Source organism: Rhopilema esculentum, chromosome 5 (genome assembly GCF_057945365.1).
Source record: "Rhopilema esculentum isolate cy_ngs chromosome 5, ASM5794536v1, whole genome shotgun sequence".
In the NCBI taxonomy this organism is placed as follows: domain Eukaryota; kingdom Metazoa; phylum Cnidaria; class Scyphozoa; order Rhizostomeae; family Rhizostomatidae; genus Rhopilema; species Rhopilema esculentum.
The window spans coordinates 516,525-542,470 of NC_142819.1; the positions used below are offsets into that span (position 1 = coordinate 516,525).

At 36.0% G+C, this 25,946-nt stretch overlaps 1 protein-coding gene across 1 annotated transcript; it reads right to left on the minus strand.

The window, feature by feature from the left end:
• Window positions 1-4,672: 4,672 nt before the first annotated feature.
• On the minus strand, window positions 4,673-25,736 carry LOC135690050 (von Willebrand factor D and EGF domain-containing protein). Its single transcript, XM_065207493.2, has 19 exons — window positions 25,530-25,736; window positions 21,740-22,015; window positions 21,348-21,521; window positions 20,284-20,487; window positions 19,956-20,018; window positions 19,027-19,271; window positions 18,516-18,605; window positions 16,923-17,249; window positions 15,977-16,050; window positions 15,685-15,748; window positions 15,187-15,372; window positions 14,204-14,433; window positions 13,226-13,694; window positions 12,635-13,024; window positions 8,725-8,988; window positions 7,829-7,943; window positions 7,001-7,361; window positions 6,112-6,149; window positions 4,673-5,965 (listed from the first exon to the last, which is right to left on the minus strand). The coding sequence occupies exons 1-19, from the start codon at window positions 25,597-25,599 to the stop codon at window positions 5,724-5,726; spliced, it is 3,882 nt and encodes a 1,293-aa protein (XP_065063565.2). The 5' UTR covers window positions 25,600-25,736; the 3' UTR covers window positions 4,673-5,723.
• Between the last annotated feature and the right edge of the window lie 210 nt (window positions 25,737-25,946).

Consider the following 25,946-nt stretch of genomic DNA (forward strand, 5'->3'; position numbering starts at 1 on the left):
GGTAGTTCTTGTAGAAGATGGACTTTTCATCTCTCTAGCAAAATTTCAAATTCTTTGATTGCCTAATCTGAATTCTCGACCGACCAGTTAAAGGTAAAAAGTCTTGACATATCTCCCTACGTCAGTATCAGAGCATGCAGCTATAGCAATTCGTACAGAACCGATTTTAATCTTCTTCTTCGTCAGTTGGTTTTAACCATCAAAGCTTTCATTGTTAAAGCCTTGTTGTATTACATTACGGAGGTTACAAAGCTGCTAGATTTTGTTTGAAATAGTGAGTGTATTTGTATCAGAAGTGTCAGTACGGACAGTAGTTTTAGTTCGTAACTCTTCATTATGCTATAGCACGTGCAAGCAAAGCTAATAGAAATGTAAGGTGAAGAAACAGATATTGGCACCTAGAAACAATTATGAAACAGCCTCATAATATGATTTTTACAAGCCTCTTTTCCTATCCCTTCTCATTTGGAACCGTTCCACACGTTTACATGAGAACTTTTCGGGGCAAATGAAACTTTTTACTAAGCGATCCCGTTTGGGTACGGCTAACAGTTCCATTTGGAACGGTTCCAACGGGTCCCGTGTAAACGAAAGGCCAAATTCCAATTGTTTTAATACGATTGAACCGGTCTGAGGAAAACGCTCTTATTTGGTTGTTGACTGAAAATCGACGTAAAAGATATCCGGAAAAGAACAGCAGCAAAGCTGGTTCATTGGTGTTTTTAAAAATACAGCTGATTGCCAAGAAAAGAAAAAAGCTAGAAAAAAGGAAAAAACCAAACCATATTAAATTCCAACTTGCAAAAACATACCATAGCTGTCGTCCAAATTGCATTATCATATTCTTTACGTTAAGATATCATCTTAACTGATTTTAGATACGAGAACAAGCTCGGTAACGCTGTGATAACCACACGAACCCAGGAAACAGTTCGATTTGATAAAACACAAAGTGCTATAAAAGTTATTCTGTGTTAATTTCATTGGCTCGCGATTTCTTTGCACGAGACATAACATTTTTATCAGGTCACGACTCTGTTGATGAAATTGTAATATCTGATGGCCAGAAGTGAGCTTAAAAGCAGAATTCGATTAGACAGTTGCCTAAAAGAAAAGCCAAACGATCTTCTTTATTTCCTTCCTCCACACTTTATGATTTTCTTGGCGGCAAAACGGTGGGCCCTCCCAAAAATTATTGCAATTTTTTCTTAATTTGTTGCCATAACACCAAGACTCTCTCAAGATTAGTGGATACAGATGAGTAAAAATATCACTTTGCGGTATTTAAGTACTGAAAAAAAATTTCAAAAATTTTTGGCCCCATGGAAACAAGGAGAATCCTGGGCCCAGGGCTCACTGTCCCTAATGCAGAAATACGATACTTCACTGGAAGTTCCAAAATCTGATAAATGTTCTCTTCGGGCCCTCAGTTTAAATGTTTTCATTATATTTCTAGGAAGGCACATTATTTCCATGCTAACCAATTTTGGTGTAATTGTTGGGAAAAGTTTTGGCATAATTCCATTGGCGTGGTCTGACTGTGCTAGTTTTTATCTGAAAATTTGCTGATGTAGCGAAAACTATTCGAGATTTGCCCTGACAAACTTTGCAAATAACAGGCCCGTAGTCACTGGGGCAGGGGGGCAATGCCCCCTCCCAATAATTTGCGAAAATTGTGTTTGAAGATCTTATAAGCGCAGTATTTCGTAAGGCAGGTAAAGAAAATTCTACATTTCTACTCATGCCCCCCAATCCAGTTTAGCAGTCTACGTGCCTGCATAATAATGAAAACGTTTTAAATGTCTCCCATTGTAAACTAAACAAGAAAAAGAAACGAAATACAAGTGGAAGACTTAGATGCATTACAAGCTTTATGCTCATAGAAATGTAGACATGAATTGATATCTAAACTTAGAAAGGAATGACTCGTTATTCTTGAAAATTTCTTACTGAGAACTTTTTTTTACTGTCTTGAATAGACAAGACAGGGTTTTTTATAGACAAGCTTACATGTATTGCCTAGGATCTTCCTTTCGACAACCTGATGTGGCAAGTATTCTAGAGGCATTTCTCGCCAACCCTGTGATGTCATATTTCGAAAATTTTTCTTGAATTCGGCCAGAATTCCAAACCATGGTGGTGGCCTTTATCTGACCACTGAACAATCTAAACATATCACCTCTTCCCCAACTTTCATTAACGTTTCGTCAGCCCTGTCTATGCATTGGTATAAAACATCGGTATTTAAACCAAATTTTGGTGTAATTGTTGGGAAAAGTTTGGGCATAATTCCACCTTGGTTGCTGCGCAAACAATAAATTAACCTGGCTGCTCAACCAATGATTGGAAAAAATCAACCCCTATTATGTTTTGATTGGAAAATTATATATCGAGATTTTTTGAATAACTTAGATATTTTATCAAGTTCTACCCTGGGTACCAGAGCCTCAGTGATCGTAAAAGGTTACCCCTCTAAATACAATTCGCCATTTTTTATCACTGAGACCCCCCTTTAAAAGTCCTTCAGCTAAAAGACAATAATTTTTCTCCCGCAATGTCATGATTTTCTCTCATCTCTTCTCCTACGTCAGAATTAAATTTTCAGTGAAAATGATGCTGACCTGGACTAAGGATTGTAGATCCTCCTTGTAAATCTTTTACACCTACGCCCACATCCCTGGTGGTTACTATATAGAATTAATAGCAATATTCCATTAACGTTTTAAGCCAATATAAAAAAGTGATGCAACAAATATTTTTGGGGATACCCGTAAACTTATTATTGATTTCCGGGGCCCTTTGTCGACGACTTGGCCCGGGCCCTAAATTTAGAGCCAGTCCGCCCCTGGTACAGTGTGAAATTTTGCCCTGTAGAACAATGTCTATTAACAGAGGGTGGTTGGGACTGCTAGGCTCATCACAATCACCGCATTTGTGCCTTCTGCCATCGCTTTTGATTCGTCAGTACTAAAACTAATATTTTCAGAAGACTTATCATTTCTGGTGTATTGCCTTTTCCTGTTCTTCGTTGAATTGAAGGTTAATATTGATTCTTTCGTTGCTAGCTGAAGAACTGGATATTAGACGCTGGGTATTTTTCAAGAGCATTTTCAGTGGAAATTTCCGTTGTTTTACCGGCCTTTAAATGGGTATTCAATAGTTGTGAATCGTGGGTCTAGCAAAAAAGGTTCTTTTGTGTGTTGATATCTTCGTTGTTTTCGTCTTCTCGAGATCTACCATATAAGATAAGGATAGATTCAATGTTCACTTCACCACAGGATAATTTTTTGTCTCGAAGAATCGTGCTTTGAGTTTAATCTATTCCAGAAAATACTCGTAACAGAGAAGTACCATTTGTCTACTTTCCCGAGAACTTTTGGATAACAAAACACCGCATTTCCTCAATTAAATGTCCAGGGGTGTCATAAATTATATTCTATTGGGGCGCCTAATCGAGTGGGGAGGATATTCAAGGGGGGCTGTTGTTTCCAAACTTCCAAAAGTGAACTTAAAAATTAAACAACAATATTTTCACAAAGAGCTGGTAGCCAAAAAAGAGGTGTACCGACGCATGGAAAATACTGTAAAGGTATTTGAATACAAGAAAAGGGTTTCTTTTACTGAAATAATTCAAAGTTTTTTGTTGACTATGCGGGGCAAAGAAGCCGGAAAAAAAGAAATTGTAATGAAGTTTCATACTTTTAAGGGAGAAAATCTAATCACCATGGTCGTGTCAGCCGTTTTCGCAGAAAAATGCTTAATACTCCAAAATACGAAGATCAAAAGGGGGTCTCTATTTTCGAACTTTGGCGCTTTTAGGGGGTGCCTATTTAAGAAAGGTGTTTACTCAAGAAGGGTGTCCATTTCGAAAAATACAGCAATCTGTTTTAAATGTAAATATAATCAATAATTTGCAAGGAATGGAGTTTAACCAATCCGAATCAAAAAAATGATTTCCCATCTTTGCAACGGCAACTCAACAAAACCATGTTAACAAAACTATTTTGCTCTAAACTTCAATTTGTGATTATTTGGGTGCTAGATAATTTGCTTGGGCTAAGTTAACTGATATTTTGTGATAAACTATGAATCTACCGGACTGTTGCTTTGCTTAATTGATCTGTTCCAGCATTGCAAGCAAAGGTCGTCTTCAAAGATTATTCATAACTCGAAGTTTTTTGCTTGTATCTAACTCTGTCGAATTATGAGATATATTGATCCAGCTGTTACATCAGAATCAATCACAACCAACTGACAATCAAATTTCAAACAGCTTTAGCTTTCCTTAATTACAACTTAATACATAGGCTAATACATAAAAATCTTTTTGTGAGCATTATCAAATTTTGACAGCATTACTTTAAAGAGAATTGTAGTAATCTTCAGTATTTGTGTATAGCCAATCTACTGACACATGGCCACACCAGTACTGGAGTTTCCCCTTTAAGTAACAATAATTCCTATTATTCTAAGTATTTCATGTTTGTTGCTTTGAATTTTGACTCTGTCGTCCTCAAATGCAGCAAAATAATTCTTTTAGCATAATACCACTGAACTTGGCTCTAAGAATTAGGAACCAGTTTAAACCAACAATAGCCTTGCAGCAAAAGTCAGTTCCCTGAGGTTTTACTGATTTTCAAAATTTTTGTGTTTTCATGTTACATTTTCAAATCACGATCTAAAAATCACCTTTAAAGCCGTAAAAACGTTATTTTATAGCATTCAACTATATAACTCAGTTGATTATTCCGACAATTTTCAGAGTCGTTATACAGAAAACCTTTTCAAGGGAAGCATAATTTTTCAGAACGCTTTTTGAAAGACCGATATTAACCATTTAAACTAGGGGATGTCAGATACTGAATCCAAAACCAAACACGAAGAGAGAAGAAAGAAAAGGGAAGACGAAAATATTGGAATACTAACTCTTGTCAAATATACAAACATTTTTATATGTTAGCATACTAACATGGAAATTACAATGAATTTGTAGAATGTCTTCTACTTTTCCGTGACAAGAATTACAATGTCTTTTTATGAAGAACTGAAAAGAAATTTGTGCAAAAATCGTGGTGCTGTAGCCAGATTTCTAAGAAGCTTTTTTTCAGCAACTTTCAAATTATATTTGATTTTGGCTCGTTTGCTCGTATGATCAATTCAGAAATTTTACTTTTGTATGCGCATTGTCATTTTTCATAGTAAAAATTGAATAATACATAATCTTTATGATTTCTTTCAAAATTTAGCAGAAGAATTTCTATACCGCAAATTTCACAATTTTGAGAGAGCATAAATATAACTGAGGCTAATGACGATCAAAAGTATCTGTAAAGCCTGATTTACGCGCGACAATTTTTCAGCGCAAAGCGAACCGAAAAAATGCTGACCATTTATAGTCGTAACCATTTATTTTGAAAAGCTTATTTGATCCCTGGAAATGGCAAAGATTTCTATTCCTGAAAATTTTGATGCTTATTATATATATATTCAATATTGCAAGATTTTGTCATTCACTCTGAATTTTTAAAATATCTGAACGTAAGCTCATATCTATGAAAAGTGAAATAAACATGCCCAGCATGGTTTAGCTTTAGCTTGGTCTTACTGTACGTAAAATGTCACAGGCTGAATGGCAGGAACATCTGTTTCTTCATAAATGATAATAATCAATAAAAGATTCATGTAGTATTCTTTTTGAGAGCATTTTTAGTTGATGATTTGTTTCAAGTCAGCGTGGCTGTGCTTGCATATATGTCATTTTCAAAAACCTTTGCGATTCCATTCTTCTTGCTATATGCAACATTGTTACCACAATCTTCTTCTTCTTGTTTACGGTTTTGCTGTCTCTTCCGAAAGTAATAGACAAAAAGAACTATTGCTAGAAGGAGAACAGCAGCAATTGTTGCTGGAATGACGATTATGGCTGTATTTGATTCGTCTGCAGCAAGTTTTCTAGGCTTTTTGGCTAAAAAGATAAAATCCAATTAGATGATAAGGCATACAGCTAAACACACTGCAACCTAATGGAAGCAGAAAAGAAAAGACAAAAACAACTAGAGTTATCTGTTATGTTTAGCTGCATACTTGTGTGATTTACAACTATCTACTCACCACTGCTGCATTCTTTGCCAGGTAGAGGCTCAGAGCACCTGAAAAATTTTGAAAGTTAAATTTTTATTTCTGAACGTCATCTCAACGTAGACAGGCAGTAAATTTGAACAAAAAAGGAAATGTTGACTTATATAAAATCTAGCCCGTGCGCACAGAAAAGACACATCCATTGCGTCGCCCCTTGCCACACAGAAGAATATTTAAAATAGGCATATATTTAAAATAATAACAACATATTAAATCAAAGAAGGTAACTGTTCAAGAGGACAAATAAATAGCCTAGTTCACAGCGAAAAGGTCCATGTATCCAGTGAGAATTAGTAATCTATATTCCTGTCTATATTCCTAAACAATATTCCTACCAGTTTTTACATTTCCAAACTCAAATAACAAAATGTTTTGTCAAAGAATAATTCAAATTTTTCATTCAAGCATAAAAGGTGTCAGTAATCTGCTGCAGAAAGTGGTATGTCTAACACAAGTTAGAGATAAAGGATATGCTTAAGAAAAAAAAATCAGGGTCATAGATACTTTCATCAAAAATTCTGCAAGGAATAGAAGATTTCATTCGTTAAAAGACAAGAATCAAAGGTTAAAAAAATTCCTCTTGAAGTCTTTGCTAAAAAAAGATCCAAAAAAGTAAATGACAATACAAACGGGAGAAGATGTACGGGAAAACTATAGATTACTATTTTTTGTTCTTTAACTATGAATTGAAACATACTTTTGAAAGATACATACTAAAAAATTTTGAAAGATAAAATTTGGGATGTTGATGCAAATTTAAACCAGAAATATTCTTTTCGTTTTTCAAATGAAATTAAACCTTTTAATAATATTTTGCATATCATGATATTTAAAAAAAGAAGCAAGATATTTTCCTACTCACAATGGGCCTGTGCATCCATCAATGCATTTGCAAATAACTCTATCGTCCGTACCATTTTGCATCAATATACATACTGCCTGTTCATTACAAGTACACAGCGTTGCATTTATCAACAGCTTGAGGCTCGCCTCATTACCGCACCTGCCTACTGCTACAACAGTGAAACTGCCAATTCCAGAATGTTTTGGTTTCCATTTGAGTAATCCATCATATGTTATACTGACATCTTTGTAGTCTTCTTTAAGTTTAAACGTAATTGTCTGATTGTAGGGATCGTACGCCTCCATTTGCAAACTGAATTCCTGTCCTACGACTGCTCTCCTCGACCTTGTCTCAGTAACAATAACTGGAGCAGAATGTGCTAAATGAAAGGGAAAAATAACAACGTTTTGCTTAAGTGTTTTTTTGACTACCCCTTTACTAGTGCTTCAGAATAGCTAAGTGAAAAACGATAATTTTTATAAAACTTTTCAGTTGTATATGTAGAAGAATCATGATGATATATAAAAACATTTTCTTAGAAAATCGATATTCTTCTTTGTGGTCTTTTATTAATACAATTTTAGTTGAGTCGAATATGTTTTTTGTTACATCAGCCAGTTCTGCCAGCTTATATGGCAAAGTGAACTGAAGTCTTAATTCTGAAACAATTTGTTACGTTTTAAGACTCCTTTAGTAGTACAAATTTTGGAATTGGAATCGGAGATAAAGGTACTTGACATATGATGCTTAAGAAGCTTTTCAGAACAAAAAAAATTGCTCGAAGATATATGAAAAATTTGTCACATTTTCACAATAAGAGGAAACATTAAAAAACACGAAGCTCACCTTTTCGTGTAGAAAACTGATACTCATTTTCAAGTGGGTCACACAAGGCACAGTAGTCCAAGGGGTTAGCCTCTTCTTTGTTGAAACAGAATCCGTTAATCAGACACGTACTTTCCTGTCAATTAAAACATTGATTCTATAAATTTTGTGTTTTCAAGCTCACAAACATTTGGCTAGTTTTATATTCAAGTTTCAATAGAAGTACGACTTTTGCAGAAATTAGAAATAAGTACACTCAATTAGCTGTATGCAGACTTAATACTAGATTAATTTATTTGTATCAACATTAGGCTAGCAATAATACATAAAAAGGTATAAAGGCTGATACTTTTCCCATAACTCGAAAATAATTGAAAATTGCTAAATAAACTTCATATATATTTTGACCATGGCTACTTGACTAACCATTTGAATTGCCTGTAAAGAAAGAGATCTAAGATTGCCTTTGGTTTAATACTTTATACACATGTCGTATAATAGTGGTAGCTTTTCTTTACCTTTCCTTTCAATTCACAAAATTGTCTATCAACATCAGAACAGGCTTCATCAGAATGGTGAATATGGAACGACCTGATATCAATATTCACCGGGTTCCATCTCGTTTTCTTTGGAGTGCAGGTTATCAGATCTGTCTTATAAGTTAATTCAAGTTCCATTTTTCAGTTGATAAGAGGCAACAATTCTGGCTGCTTTTGCCTGAAAATTCTTTCTTAAAAGTTTACACTTTTATTTCTTCATAACTTCAACAATACATCAAACATATTTGAAGTAATTTAAAAAAAGGGACAGTTGAGCCCAACAATAAACTTTATACATGGAAAAAAATCTGAAGCAGAACTCAAAACCTGAAAACAATAAATACATGTCTTTGACAAATCATAATCAAAGACTCTTACTCTTTTGTAGCACGTTTCATTCAAGCTACAATTCATGCATTTTGAATCATAGATTGCATGTAATGACTGGCCTTTGCTGTAATTTTTTGCGTCATTGGCGACAGTGATGTACATGGCTGCAACAGGAATGCCTTTTTCGCCCGTCCCATACCTTTCGACATTTGTTGGCAGCTTGTCCAACTCACACATAATCTCACCAAAACTTAATAGAAAGGCTTGGTTTACGTCTGTTTTATCTAATTTGACGTAGCCTCCGTCTTTTGGCTGAAACAAAATTACAAGATTACAATATTTTCAAAAGCATTTAAAAACTAGGACTATATATAGATTAACTTCATTTTGAGTTAAGTACATCTTCAAGTCAGGTCAGGCTCTAAGTCTGCTATAAGTAATATGTAACCTCGTACTACCTGCCTCATAGTCCTACACCCCTGAGAAATCTAGGGTGCAGGCAACTCACCAATCCGCACTGAACCATCGTGGTGAGTCATGGTTCACACCCACAACATGAATACACCCAACACACAACGGCCCTCAGTCCCCGGCAGCCGAAAGGCAGAGGGTGCTAAGAATCCCCGGGTTTCGAAAGTACAATTAAATATTTGCACCTACAACGTGAGAACATTGAAAGATCCAAAGAAAGAGAAGGAGCTAGAGCAAGAGCTGATAGGTTACAAGTGGGACATCATTGGACTGTCAGAAACACGAAAGAAAGGAGAGCAACTGAAACAGTTGCAAAGTGGGCATGTCGGCTTTCTTGGCTTTCTGTTGGAGGAGTTGGCTTTCTGGTCAACAAGAACATCGAGGACCGAGTTATAGAGTACGAAGGAGAGAGCAGCAGAGTGACGTCGCTTACACTGAAAGTGGACAGCAAATACCAACTACAAGTAATACAAGTGTATGCGCCAACATCGAGTCACAATGATGAAGAAGTTGAGGAGCTATATGAGGAGATTGGAAAATCATTGGAGAAGAATAAAAGTCAATACAAGATCGTAATGGATGACTTTAATGCAAAGGTTGGACAACATCATCAAAGCGACGGGGCGACAGTTGGAAAGTTTGGTCTTGGAGAAAGGAACGAGAGGGGAACCAGACTGATGCAATTTGCAAAATCAAAAGGTTTGAAGATCGGAAATACCTTCTACAGGAAGAGGAAGATCAGAAAATGGACCTGGATAAGTCCAAATGGCGAAACCAGGAACGAGAACGATTATATTTTGGTAAATAAAAACATGATCCAGAATGTCAATGTCATAAAAAGGGTAAACATCGTTAGTGATCACAGAATGGTCAGAAGTAAGATCAAAATGAATACAAGACTGGAAAGAATGAAAATGATGAGACCAAAAGGAGTGAAAGTAAACATCAACGCCCTGAAACAAAGAGAGAATGAATTTCAACTGAAGTTGCAAAATCGCTTTGAAGCCTTGCAAGAAGAGGACAGTGCGGAGGAAATGGCACTCAACATCACAAAGACCATTAAGGAATGTGCTATGGAAACAGCAGGAAAAGAGGAAAGACGGCGAGAGGAGAAGCTCAAGCAGGAAACTAAAGAACTGCTAAAAGAAAGGAGAGCAATGGCAAAGAAAGATCTGAATGACCGAGAGAGAAGAGAGTACAACAAATTATGTCAAACCATCAGGAAGAGATTGAGAGAAGATCTTAGAGAGCACAACACGATGCAAGTGAAGGAGGCAATTGAGAGTGGGAAAGGATTGAAAAGAGCAAAAGAAAAAGAAGGCTGCAAGGTTCTTATACCAGCATTAATAGAGCAAGATGGAACCGCCATCACCAACAGAGAGAGAATTCTTGAGAGGTGCGCAGAATTCTATGAAACGCTTTACAAAGATGTAGCCCAGAACACAGAAAAGAAGAAGCAGATAATGTACCACCAATCCTTGATAGTGAAATCGAGCATGCCATAAAAGGTATGAAGAATAACAAAGCACCGGGAGAAGGTCAGATTGTGATTGAAATGCTCAAAGCCGGAGGTGAAGTTGTGAGATCAAAGCTGAGAACACTCTTCAATAGAGTGATGACTGAAGAAAAGATACCCAACGAGTGGAAAAATGCCATTATAACACTCATATTTTAGAAGGGAGACAAGAAAGACCTTGCTAATTATAGACCAATCAGTTTACTCTCCCAAGTCTACAAACTCTTCATGAAGATCTTGAAGAAAAGGTTGGATAACAATCTGAGTGACCACCAGCCGCCAGAACAAACTGCCTACAAAAGAGGTCATTCAACCATCGATCATCTGCAGTCAGTCGTGCAAATACTCGAGAAAACCAAGAAGTATAAGATATCCATTCATATGGCGTTTGTAGACTACGAAAAAGCCTTTGATTCTGTACTGCACAAGGCTGTTTTGAAGCGCTAAAACAGCACAGCGTAGAGGAGAAGTACATCAACATCCTGAAAGAGACATATGATGGAGGCACTGCTCAGGTTCGGAACGAATCACTTAGCCGAAAGATTAAGATCATGAAGGGAGTGCGGCAAGGAGACACCTTGTCACCAGTGATGTTCACAGCAGCGTTGGAAGAAATATTCAGGAGAATGGAAGTTGAAGAGGGAATTAACATCAACGGAGAGAAAATGAACAACCTGAGATTTGCAGATGATATCATTTTATTTGCAGAAAACGAAGAGGATCTCAGCAAGCTGCTCAACGAGCTGAACAAGGAAAGGAGAAAAGATGGCATGAAAATGAACAGAAAGAAAACCAAAATCATGTGCAATGAAATAGCAAGGAAAAGGAGAAGAAAAAAAATAATTGTGGATGGAGAACAACTGGAGGAGGTGGATGATGACAAGTACTTGGGAAGACTGCTAACACCAGGAAATGAGATGGCGAAAGAAATAGACGAGAGAGTAACATCTGCTTGGAAGAGATTCGGACAGTACAGCACGTTTCTGAGAGATCAAAGAATGCCCATGTGTCTCAAAAGGAAGATCATGAACACTGTCATACTGCCATCAATGACGTATGGAGCTGAGACATGGTCACTTACCAACTGCCAAAGACAGAAACTGGCAGTCACCCAGAGGAGCATGAAACGATCAATGCTGGGTGTTACAAGGAGAGATAAGATCAGGAACGAAGACTTAAGATCAAGAACAGGGTTGAAGGATGTCATCGAGAAAGTGATTGAAGCCAAAGGCAAGTGGGCAGGACATGTAGCACGAATGAAGAACCACGAATGGGCTAAGAAAACGACAGAATGGACTCCGTGGTACAGGAAGAGAGAAAAAGGAAGACCAAAGAGAAGATGGAGAGATGAGATCGAGCAGAAGGCAGGCAGCACGTGGACCCAGAGTGCCCAAAACCGTGATGAGTGGAGAAAGATGTGGAGGCCATCCGCCAGCAGTGGTGTGACAGGCTAATGATGATGATGACATTATCAATAACCTTTTAGAGCTACAAGCAATTTTTTTTCACCATACACAAAGACTTTTATCAGTATCATAAGAACTTTCAAGTGGTATGTTTCTAATATATCAAAACGCCCTGTTTATTACCTTTTCAGAAACGATTGAAAAGTATTTAAAATGTTTCAGTAGGGCTTGTTATATCTCTGAAACCCTCGATGTCAAACACCTTTGGAGAAAAACGCTTTATAGCATCGAAAAAACTTTCCGTGCAGGCATTTTCTGTCATTAGTATCTCTGTGGTTTATTCCTTTTGACCAAACTTTTAGTCAAAAAAATGACAAAGCGGATGGGATTTCAGTTTGAAAATCAAAATGTTAGCTTCCTCTGAAAGGCAAAATATACTGTATTTTCAAAAAGACAAAATGAGACACCAGCAAAAGCTCTAGTAATGGCTGCCGAATTTTAACATCGCATGCATATTTTATAAAGATTTGCCGATTTTTATTCAATTCTCTGATTTTGTGTTTACCTCTGCATGGTGTATTCTACATTTGAGACCCTCCGAATCTATGAAGTTGTATCCAGACACTCGGGTGGAGGTGCAATCTCTTTTCCGCATGTCACACAATCCGTCTAAACGCTGAGGCCAGTTCGTAAGGACAACAGGTTCCTCGCCTCTTCTTATGGAACAGTCTGCAGTGACAAAACCATTGTTGCATTTACAAGTGGCATTGACACATATGCCATTGCCGCTGCATTGATTCGGGCACAGTACATTTTCTATCACAGTGGGTGGCTCTAGAGTGCCATTTTTTGACGGATCTTTCTTCCAAATAGTCAAGTCTTTCAAAGATATTTCTTCGCAAAAATTCTTCATTTTCTCCAAGGCAGAATAGACAAATGTAAAGTTGTCACTTATCTAAGGATAGAAAAATATTAAACTTATATTTTCAAGGGCATCGCGGTTCAACTATGTCTAAAAAAGCATGCTATCACACTATGGTAAGACGCAATTCCTATTGTTCTTAAGAACGGCTTCGAGTGAATGACTTCTATAATAAACCTTGGTGTAACCGGCTACATTCATCATAGCTTTAAGATATTTGTTCCAATCACGAACCTGAACGTCAGAAATACATTCTGTAACAAAATCAGTGACATCAAATACATCGAGTAGCTTGCTGCAAATCTTGGCAATTTCCGAATTTCTAAGTTGTTGGTCACAGTAAGCTCTTGTCTGTGCTAATGTTTTCCCAAGTGGAGTTGGCCAGTTTGGTACAACAGCCTTAAGGGGCTCCGGTGCATACACATAGTCCCAAAGACTTTCTTCATCGTCAGGAAGAATAATCGCATCGGCTGTTGATCTCCTCTTCCTTCTTCCGCAGTGTCTCCCTCCAGGAAAATTGAGGTCTTTCCAGAACTGCTTTCCCTTTTTGTATTTTGGCCTTTTTTGAAAATTAGTGAAATCACAATTCACTTTTCTTTTGCCACAGCAGTCTTCTTGGCAGCTGCAGTAATGCTTGACGCGCTTTCCATGGCATTTTCGTGGTCCACCACGGTAGTAAAACAGACTCTCTCCAGTTGGGATTCTCAGATAAAAAGATGATCAGTTATTCGAATTGAAAAAGACTTTAAAAAAATATTGTTGTCGCGAGCTATGGTCGTAAAAAGTAAATCAATATTGCTGGAAATTTTTGATTTTCAGGTTTTTGGGCAAAAGAAGGTACTTTCAATTATGAGTTCCACGACAAAAAGCTTTGTTATATTGTTATAGAAAAGCCTGGAGATTTAAACAAAACCTGCTAAAGTTACTAAGAAAAGGTGTTAACATATGGCAACCATTCAAATGAAGCTCCGAAGAGAGACAAATTCTTAGAGAAATTATTTTATTTCGTATAAAATATCCTTTTCAGCCTCCAGAAAGACGGAGCAATTATGAAAAAATTTATAAAACAATGTTTGCTGAAAACTTTAATTTAAACGCAAAACTTCATACAAACACTTTATTTACATAAAAAGCTTTATCGAAAGAGATGCCTTTCGGTAATGCCTTTTCAAGTGGTCAGAAAATGAGAAAAACATGCAGATGATATCGTACTTCCAACTTTCTGTGAACTGCGTAGGTGCAATAGAGCCATGTCTTCCAGAAACCACTTGTCCATCGCTGGCAGTCAATTCATTATCTTTATTACGATCGAATGTACCGCACAGACCTTGTGTACATTTAAAGTCATCACTTACAACTTGCACTTGAATGTTCGCATACCAAAGATTGCCGATCCAACGGTGCATATCAACACGAATAAATGCTCCAGATGGGAAGGAAATCTGTATGTAGATGTCACATATAGATAATTACCTTACGGTCATGTTTGAGTATAAGATAAAAAATTGATTGTTACTTTGGACTTTTCACCAGAATTTCATACAAATTATTGCATTTTACGTCATTAAATGATGTTTGTCATGTAACTGGAACGATAAAGAAAGGTTTTAGATTTCTGTGTATGCATAAAATGTTTTGTCAGATAGTGTCTGAGAATATGTTTGTTAAAAGTGGATGACCTGAGCTAAAAGGCCAACTTTAAACATATCTACAATGATAATTGATCAAAGAGGAACTTGCGTAAACTCTAAATAACGCATTTTTATTAGATAATGATCAAATCTTTTTTCGTCACCGCGGGAAACGCTCAGATATCTCCAGATTTAACGCAGGTCATCCACTATAACCAGCAACTGTCTAAATCCATCACTTTGTTGGATAATAATTTACAACCCTCTACAATTTCAATCTGTGAAACTCATTTTTCAATTTTTTTCAGTTCTCATTTTTCAATTGTCAACGTTGCCCTGAAGGCAACAGACTTTCAAAGCTGTTTTAATCTTGCAGACAAAGATAAATCTATCATTTACTTTCCCACTGAAATGACAGCCAAAAATGTTTTTCTAGCTAACTTCTTGAAATAAAAATTGCTATAATTTTGTTATGATATCGTACATATGCTGTCAAAATCAAGCTTCTGTATAATTTGCTTCTGTATAAGGTGTTATTTTATTCTAAGTTGAATATACTTGCACCTCAAAACTTTTTCCATTGCGATTTCTTTGTAGTTTCGTATCTGGATGTGGCTCAACTGTGCTAGCAAACCTGGCTCTTGGAATCTTATCACGACACATATCCACAACGATTACGTCATCTCCCTCTCTTGCCGCAACACCGCAATTGCATGACACGCTGGCGCACTTCCATGTTCGAACATGCACCTAACGAATAATACAACATGAATAGTTCTGCTGTTTAAGATGTAGATCAAACATGTCTGCTTGTTTTCTATCCTTTGATAAGTTTCTTAAAAATGGCATTTCTTAAAAAGGTGGATTTACACTGGGTTGAGATGGACGAAAAAGCATACAAGGTGAAGACATAGATAAAATTGATAGTTGTGCTGGAGTTCTTTTACTGGTTCATGTTTGACCATCAACATGAAATTTCAATAAATCTTTGAAGTTGATGGAAGAGACAGTACCAATGTATTTGTAATACTGCTAAAAGTTAAAGTAATAAATAGAAAATACCTCAAACTTTCTACATGTGCTATTGACAAGAACATAGTCTCCAACTTGATAATGATGATAATAACTGAAATATGAAGAAATAATTTTAATAAAAAACTTGTTGAAATCACAATCAGCAATTGAAGATGAATGTGTTTCTGTATTAAATTTGCTATCTACAGTAAAAGTATGCTATCTAGATTATACAAACAATACTATTGTCTGTCCTTGACGATTTTATATCCAGATGTAAATTTGCTCTCTTACTAGCACCTTAATAATGCTCTTAAAATTAAAGACGTGAATAACGTACAATTTGTCAAATGTGGTGAGGTGTGGATCTCCAGTAGTTGTACATCGTTCTGTACCGACGTCTACCGACATAATCTGCAGAGAATGAAATTAAAACCAGAAAATAAGACCAAAATAGTGTCAATCTTAGGTGACTTTCTGGCAATACCTGAATTTTCAACATTAGAAGAGTACATGGAGAATTGCCATTCACTAGATTCTTGTGGAGGGAAGAGATACAAATAAACATTTTAGGCCATGTTCTTCGTTAACAAAAGAACGCGTCCTTTTAACAATAAAGAACGCTGATTTTTCGAAAAAAGCGCCCAAAGCTAACTATTTACATAATCTTAATAAAGGCAGTTTTAAAGTCATGAAATTTCATCACAAAAAATACGATGCCAATAATATCGCCACTTCCTAAATATTTTCTTGGCAAAATTAGAGAAGATGAAAAGCTAATCCTGACGAGATCTGGTTGGTTTTGTCACCTCCACTCCCTCCCGTGACAGCGCTATTGCAAAAGTCATACATTGTCGTATTTCAAAATGTTATCTTACAAGGGCTAATGTGATTACTGAAAAGATAATACTGCTTCGTTTTTGTGAGCTAGAAGTAAATATTTTGAAAAACAATTTTAAACATAATTTACTTTCAGTTGAACGTTCCAGTGCTTCTTAATTAAAATTCAATTCTTTCTACATGCGTTATAATAGATAAAAAGTGTTACAGTTAGCAAAAGTAACTATTAGGGTAACCTTGCTCTTTGTTGATTAAAAATAATATACATTATATCCTGTAGTAAAATTTAATGATTCATATTTTTTTTAAACCATAAATGAGGGCAATCTTATTTTTCAAAATTTTCCTTCATTAAACATGGTTGATATTTCTACAAAAGCACCAATTTGTTGAACTTTTCAAATTACCAAAGCAAAACAGCTTTAACACTATATACATCAAAATACCTGGATATCTGGAATTCTTTTGTGAAGGTTCCAGTCGACAGGATCAATGTGGTCAAAAATATGAAATTTCACATACATTGTATGGTCACCATCGTTAACAAAGTCTCTCAATGCAACAACTTGTATTTCTTTCGTTTGGTTTGCCTTGCCTGGATCAAACTTCAAAGAGCACACGTCTACCAAAGAGTCTGAACCAGTCTGTCCTATTTCGACCAGTACGAAACAGCCGTGAAATTTTTCGCAGATAATCGGAACTGTGCTCTTTACCATTAACTTTAGGGGTGATCCTGCTTCTGACAGTCGAAATTTCAGTTGCTCTGGATAAACCTGAATATTTTCAACGTTGATTAAGGTACAAGAAATAATCATGCACGAGTCCTAGTACAAACAAATGTGTTCTCTCAAGAAAGTGACAAATATGAACTGTGGTTCATCTTTCATTAAAAGTATTCATTTTAAATTTGCTTTTTGAAGCTGCATGTTGGCTACATTAGTTACGATCTTAAACTTTAAGTTCGCTTGCACGGACGATGAATGTGAACACGCCGACAAGTAATCACGAGGGCAAAATTAGCGGCCAACAAATGAAAATTTTTTAAGTGAAAAAAAGTTTAAAACAAACCTTTCAATGGTTTTTGATTATTTAAACTTTTTTCATGAATAGTGCAGTTTTAACAAGCTGGCGTTCGAGCAAACGATCAAAGTGTCAACGTTTATGTTTTTTGAGAGAATGCAGGAGTGGTTTCGACTAGCAGACTAGCATATTGTTTTGCCAACTGACTAATGGTTGATTTATATGAAAAACCTAAAACTAATGACCAAACATTTTTTTAACTTATGACTAATTAAGGTTGTTTCGAGTGGCAAATACTGAATGACTTAGAGAGTCCAATGAAGCAGGCGAAGAATTTCGTTTAAGCGAAGAGCTCTTTTGAAAAAGAGCAAAAAGTCAATAAACATTATAAGTATCTTTCTTTTGGTATACGAAAAGTTAATATCAGGAGTTTTGTAGTTATAAGAAATTTTGACTATCTAAGGCCAAACAACTTGACTGGTGACTAACGGGGCCCTTTATTGTCAACACCTTTCCATGAGATTGTTTTTTTACAATTTCAACACTCAACCAATCGCAAAGAGCAGCCATAATTTGATTCAATAGATGGCTTGTACTCTTATTGGCTAAAAACGTCTAGCAATATTTTTCTAACTAACTGCTGAAGAATGTAAAATGATCCCCACAGAAAGTAACACTGTACTTTAAAGGCAAAAAGTTAAGTGTTTGTGTCTGTGACAATCAGGAAGAAATAATTGCATGTGAAGATAATTGTCTTTTAATTATAAAGCTTTTAGCTTATTTATATAAAAACCTCGCAATGCATCAACATTATTAGGGAATCCAATGTCGACTTAAAACGCTTGCAAGCTCTACCGTAGCCCCCTCCTTTTTGCTTTTTCCCTTTAGCCCTAATCCTTGACGAAATTTCCTGATTTTGCTATAAGGTACAAGTATTTAGGTTTTTGTAAGATTATCACAAATATATTTGGTTGAAAATTCAATGACTCATTTAAAAGTTGCAAAATGTAAACATATACCTTTATTCCTGCAAAAAAGTGGTTGCTCTCAACATATCTGCTTTTTGTGTTATTCTTATGCTCAAACCAAGACCGAACTCTACAAGATATCTGCAATGAAGAGTCAGAGAATGCGGTTCGCGATAAATCAATCCTTTCAAACAAAACGTCATTATTAAGGCAAAAGGTAAAAAATGCTCCAAAATAAATGTTCAAAATGGTCTATCCGATAATTACCTATGTAATATTTGGTATATCTGATGAATATTTGTATAATATTTGGTTTCTCTGATGAACCTTGGTATAAAATTTGGTTTTTCTGATAAATACCTAGGTAATATTTGGTTTATCTGATAAATATTTATATAATATTTGGGTTCTCTGATAGTATTTGGTTTGTCTGATAAATATTTGTATAGTTTTCGTTTCACTGATAAATATTTGTATGATATTTGGTTTCTCTTATAAATATTTGTTTAATGTTTGGTTTTCCTTGTAATACTTATTCGGTGCATTTGGTTTGCATACACACCGTGGTTCCGAGGTAGAATAATGGCGGCTCTGGGTAACGATTCATGTTTCGCAGTATGGCCTTCCTTTCCGCGCCACGTAGAATATCGACTTTGTTAATCTGGACTGCTGGTGCTCCTTGCCACCAAGTCACTTCAAATATGTCCGTGTCATTTACTTCGTCATTTGAGAACTCACATACAAACTTGAGCCGCTTTTCCTCGATTCCATGATATAAGCGTACATTTGTAACAGGAGGAAACAGCTCTATAAAAAAGATTATATCAGTTCTCTGTACAACAGCTGCTTTTTTAAAGGCAAAACTTCACATGAAAGTTTGACAGATTTGAATATCAATTATTTGTAAATACTTATTTAAAGAATGGTTTACTGGTAAAATTCCCATCGAAACGGCTAATTAGACAAAGCGGTTTATAGAGACAAAGTTATGCCTTGGATGTAAAACGAGGCTGAACTTGGATATAAAACTTTAACAAATCTACCTGTCTACTGATAAATGAAACAAATCGTATAGCAATGACCAAACAAAAATCGATGGCTAATCGAAAAGCAATGACTGGTCGATTGGTGATGACAGGTCGAATTGCAAAAGTCAAGGGTATGGCCTTAACATTTCCTCTCAGAGTTTCATAATATAACTATTCTCCAATGAATAAATTTTGAATTAAAGAACCATTGCGCTACGCAAGCATCCTATAATGCATTTTCAGACAGTCTTAAATCAATTTTGGTTAACCCGTAGAAGTTTACTGCCATAGTTTGGTTCGTCGCCTGGACAATTTGCAACGCGCGCAAAGGCTCGTTATTAGCAATGAGTCTTTAAAATGTCATGAAATTTTCACCCTATGACTTTACTTTATTATTACATTAAAAACAAGGACAGATGATTTCGTATTTAGAATCTCAATCAAATATAATAAACACACATACTCACGCAATCCGGTGTATATCCAGTCTTAGAATTGTACCCAGGTGGACAAGGAACCTCTGTCCCTAAAAAGAAAATACTTATACCATTTAAGGAATCTTACCATTATCTCAAGCCAAGTTAAAGGAACGTTTTCACATTGTTTGTTGCTAACGATTTTCTATTTGAGATGAATATGATCGACTATAGGAATCGAAGACACCATTTACGCAAGAGTACATAGAAGATGTTTTATTGAATTAGACTTACATGAAAATTGCATTGGATTAACTTATGAAAACAAGAACGAATTTGTGCTGCATGAAAAGTGTAAGATACTCAAAAGCAAACCTGCACAATAGCTCATGGGGCAACGAGGAACGGATGGAAGCCTGTGCAGAAAGAAGGTTTCTCCACCAACATGGCATTTCTTTATCACAATATTCCAGCTTTGTTTGCAACATTCTGTTGGTGTTCTTGCACAAACAGGAACACCTATTTGCTGTCCAACTTGATTCGGGTAAGTTCCTTTTAGCCAAACAGAGCCTGCCGTGCCTAAACATTAGCAAAATAGTTACATAATACTGAAGCTCGTGATCCTTCAAACGGGTTTTTTTTCTAATTCTGCACATTAAACATCAACAACGTTCTAGTAATAGACATATCTGAAAATTCCCAATTTTAACGGTATTAAGAAATGAATTGTTAACCACGCCAGTTGCTAACAATCACTGCAAAAGGTTAGCAGGAACAATTTTTAATATCAATTGGACTGTCTTGCTAAATTATGATCATGGAGACAAAGCAATATGGATGACCTTTATACAAATTCTTGTATTTTTCAAATCCACGGATTAAAAAAGGTTAATGCCTCTGGTTAATCATTTTTTTTCAATTCAGTTATGATAACTAGCTTTCAAGAGGGATAATGAAACAGCTCTTCTTTGTTTTGAAAAAGCCTACTTGTTGGATAATGTTGGTCCATTTTCTTAATAAAGACTGCCCCTAGTTGATAGCTTTAGTCAGTCAAAGGTATTTTGCGAAATTTGACTGGTGAAGATGAACCTCGTGCCTTTCAACTTTGAAGAACTAAAACAACATTGATGAAACAATGTGCCTATGGTTCACTTTGCTCTTTGAAATCTTTCATTTTTGTAATACTTGATGGTTCAAGAGAGTGAAAACGGTCGCTACTTTGAATGCGCATTTAGACTTTTCCAAAATCCATTTTATGTTAAATCTGTAAGGCATTCGTACTACTGCGTGGTACGGGTTTAACATAAAACAGACTTTGGGAAAGTCTAATGCGTATTAAAATATTGTCTTTCTTAAATTTAGCTGTTACCCACTAAGAAAATTTCATCAATGCATATTGACATAGAACCAGGGTTTAACTGAAAAGCAATTGTATTTACCGCAAGCATACGGCTTTGGACAAGCGGTGGGAATTGTAATGCCTGCCTTGCTGACAAACCTGAACCATTTATTCGCAACAGCATTGTCACAGTGTTTGGGCGTATTGATCGATGCATTGTATTTCAGGCTTCTTTGCCAGTTGTCTTCACGCAGATAGTTTGTCAAACACGGATCTATATATTCGAGGGAATGAACAATCATTTTTGTTTTTCTCAAATATTTTGTTAATAAAATTGTAATTATAGTATACAAACCATACTGTAATCAGAAGACTTTCGCAGACAAGTTTTTGTGTACAAACAGGCATCTTTATAACGAATTTACCTTTCGATAAGAGTAAATCCACAAGAATATTTAAAATCGAGAATGAGAAATAATGGTGATCATTTACCTATAGCAAGGCAATTGTATCTTACTTCCAGGTATTTATAGATACTAACACAGGGATCTCCAAACCAAGAATTAACGGCAGACAGATGACACGACCGCTTACTTTCACAATGTCGTCTTACCACTGCTAGAGAATTTCCAGCGTGGCAGTTCGTGTTTGCAGTAATATGACTCCCACATACATGCCTTGTGTGTCGTCCATAACTTGCATAAACTATTTGCATTTTCTCGTCAGCATTGCAGTTTAGAGACCCGGAACGACCCTCACAGATTTGAACTGAAAAAAAGAAAAGTTGTTTTGCATATTTTAAATCGTTTTTATCTAACACTGAAACATTTTTAGTTTGCCAATCGAAAAAAAAGTTTGTAAATGATTGTTGAAGAGACTAGATTTCGAAGCAAGATAAATCGATCAAAGGTAAATATAGTCTTAGCAGGCCAAAATTTTGTTGCATCGCTCTTTTATAATATTCATACTGACATCGGGATATTCCAACGCAGCTCAGAATTTCCAAATAATTCTAAAAGACTTCTTTAAAAGCACATTTAAAACTATATAGTTTATAAGGAACACGAGACTCAGCTTACTGAAAACATAAAAAGAAATTCAGCAGGCTGTGAAAGACAAGAATAAAATTTTAATTGAGCTCAAAAGACTTATGCTTACAGACTTGAAAATTTGGATTACGATATAAAAAATCGATCAGTTACTATTCGTTTATTAAAAAAGCTCAAATTTCTATAAATTACGATAGACTTGGTATTGAAATTGGGAGAATGAAGAGTTTTTTGGCATCGTTTTACTGCACAGAATAGCACCAACTTCATTTTTATGTTTTGAATGTGCCTTGATAGGAATGACCTTGTTAAGCCATGTCAAAAATCTCAAAGAGATCTCAGATATTCTACTAATATACCATTGGTGCCCTTTCAAGACATAATGAATGGACACGCCATTTTTTTAAACGAAATGTCGACAGGTCGTTCTAGAAATGATAACTAATGATCAATTTTCAGCGAACACAATTGGACACGTAAACCGACTCGAAAGCGAAATAAACTTTTTGCTCTTTAATCCTTGAAAAATCCTCTTTATCAAAAATCAAAGTATACAGACACTATTTGCTGATAAAGCAGTTGGCAAACAAATTCAACGGGAGCTAAGGATCGGTTCAAAATTTCCAACGAGCCCTATAAAGTCTTATTGACGTGTGAAACAGATGGCAATCAGCAACATTTTTTGCCTTATTAACATATCTGACGCACGCAAAAGATCCTTTCATTTACTGCACTGTTGAGCTGTGACTGCACAGTCGACGTCACATTGTAGAGTGTATATCTTTTTAGACATGATGTGCAGAAATGGAGAGTCAGTGACAGTGAATGTTTTGGTAAATTGATTAGTTGTTGTGACCATTCCGAAACAAGATATATTTTCTAGCATGATTTTTTCACTAGTAATTCTTTCTTTCTGCTTTGCAATAATCAAACTGATTGCCAGATTAAGCAAAAGAGACATATCTAGAGCTTCCTGTTGCAACAACCATCGTTCCTTGAAACTCGTTGGGGTCAATGTAACTTAGCCAGCTCGTGCTTGCCCTCTTAATTGACAGTTTTCAGAGTGTCTGCAATTTCTTGATATCAAAAAGAAAATATACAGCTTCTATAGAGTACCAAAACAAATTCTAGCTGGAGAAGAAGCAATGCTTAGCACATTATCAGAGGTTGTATTTTTCTCTAAAGACAGATGTGCCGACAAAAAATTGCTCTAAATCATTAGCTAACTTGTTCAAAAGTTTCCTAAAAGCTTTTTTTGATACTGAGGGTAAGCTAATGTTGTCGCCGAGAAATCTTCGACGCAGAGCCATCTCACAACATAGCCCTCTCACCGATGTTGCATTTTTCATTCAATTGTGGATCGAAATAGGCCAATCAGAAAAATACAAGCACAAGACCGGTATAGTTGACCAATCAGTGCCGCGTGCCTAAAGAAAATTTGCTTTATTGGATGATGTCAAAACACAGGACAAATCGGCCAAACGAGAGCGGAAACTCCAAAAACGCTTGTTGGAACTGGTCAACTAAAAAGTGATAGGATAGTGATAATTTATGATAGGATAAGACCTTTGATGCAGATAACGACCACAAATGTATGGCCTCCCTAGAATACACAAGCCCTATCTTGTCTATGATTGGCTCAGAACAGCACGAATTGGCCAAGTGGCATTCTGAGGATTTTTACTCTTTCTGATTGGCCTTTTTCGAACCGCAACTGGGTATATATTTTTCAACATGCTCTATCAGAACCTTATTCTGACGTCTTATGCTCTGAGGGGTGTCAGACGAAAGCTTTTAGCCAATATATTGAACAATGTTTGTTTTTTTCAAAGTCATTTTCAAGTTTTGTACCGCCAAAAAACTGTTTCACTGTTTTGCAGTACGATGGTATAATTTCTACTGCCCTTTACTTCAATTAAGAAAGCGAATTGAATGTGGGACGCGATGGTTCAAATGACCTTATTCTGAAACTCAGCTCTGAGATATGAAACGAGGTTTCCACTATCGCTTTTGAATTTCTGTTTTTCTCTGGACTTTGTAACAGTTGCCATTTGTCTTCTTGTTTTTCTGCCTTGAATTTTTCTATGTTGAAAAAGTGAGAATAGAACCAAGGCTTAAACATTAGAAACGCTTTTTGCGACAAATATGGTGATTTTGGATGGCTTGCAACATTCTTTCTTTAGGATTCTGTTCTTTAGATCAATCCAAAGAGAATATCCTCCTCAGTCCTGCAGATAAAGAAACGGCTAAAAGATGCGATTTTGCTATTGGGCAGCATTACCTGCATACCCAGATTTTTGCGACTAACTATATTAGCGAGATGTTGATGATAATTGGTAAAGGCCTATTGTAATTCCATATAGCAGTTTTGGAATCTATCTTCATAAATTTGAAAAAGCCACTATTGTTTAGATAGATGTAGCTCGTTTCCACCTGAGAAAACCATCTGTAATATTTTAAATAGGCAAACGGCACTGATTTGGCAACCTTTACAATAATGTGCTCGCGTTTCTGATTGGCCTATATACCTAGTGAATCCATGACTGGGTGCAAATATTTCCTAGCTTTAAGATTTTGATCTTTGTTCTGACGTTCATACTCTAAAGAGTATCCGACGAAAAATTTTAGTATGTTTCAATAAGCCATTATTAATTTTTCATAAATAAAACCGATCGGGAAAAAGCTCCGCAATAAATCCATCTATAGACCTAATATTAAAGGAATGTCTTTGTGTGAATTTAGTCAGTTATTCAAAAAAATTTTTTTAGTAAAACAATTTTGCAAATTGAGCCCCTTCCACTCTTATTTCTTGGCACCGCCCTTGTTATCTGGAGCTTGAAAATTCAGGGCCCCGCCATCAATAAAGGGAGAGTGGTGAACGTTTGTTCTCGTAGGATAATGAATCTGTATCTATAGTCAATCGCCATGTTATCCCGAGGGTCGAGCTTGTTCTTGCAGCCATCGCCTAAAGAATGGTCACCCGGAAATGAAGTCTCTGATCAACAAGTCTGGTCTATCATTGTAGGTGCCATGGGCTAAGCTCATATTTTTGAAAGGTGTCCACATGCCCACTCATATTTTGGCAGAGGGAAGTTTTAGCAATTGGAAATGATAGTTCAATCGATTTTGTCATTTTATTCTTCCTACTTTCTTACTACTTACATTTATTCTTATATTAATTGCTCTGAAAATAGGAATGAATTTAAAAAGAAACAAAATCTTATAGATCTTACCAGTTCTGTATGAAGAAGCAGGAAGGAAAAGGGCTCCGAGTAGAAACCAAAGTGTGCAAAACTGTGCCATTGCAAAGTACTTGACTAAAGTCTGCCTGTCAACACAAGGTTTTTATGTAAAAAATTGATGACCAGCTAGAATGTTCCTGAGTAGTGTCACATAATGTTCTGTGGTAGTGTCAACACTGTTGATACGCATTGTGGTACCCGTCACATTTAGCTGAAGTGATAACATTCTCATCTGCTCTGTTGTTAGCTTTCAGGGTTCAGTTTCTTCGTGTGTAGGTATTATATTTCATATTATATCATCACATCGATGAGATCTAGAGTGCTATTAGCGATCGGAAGGTTTGGCGTGCTGTTGTTGTGGGTTCGGGCACCCACGACCGATGATGATGATGATGATGATGATGATGA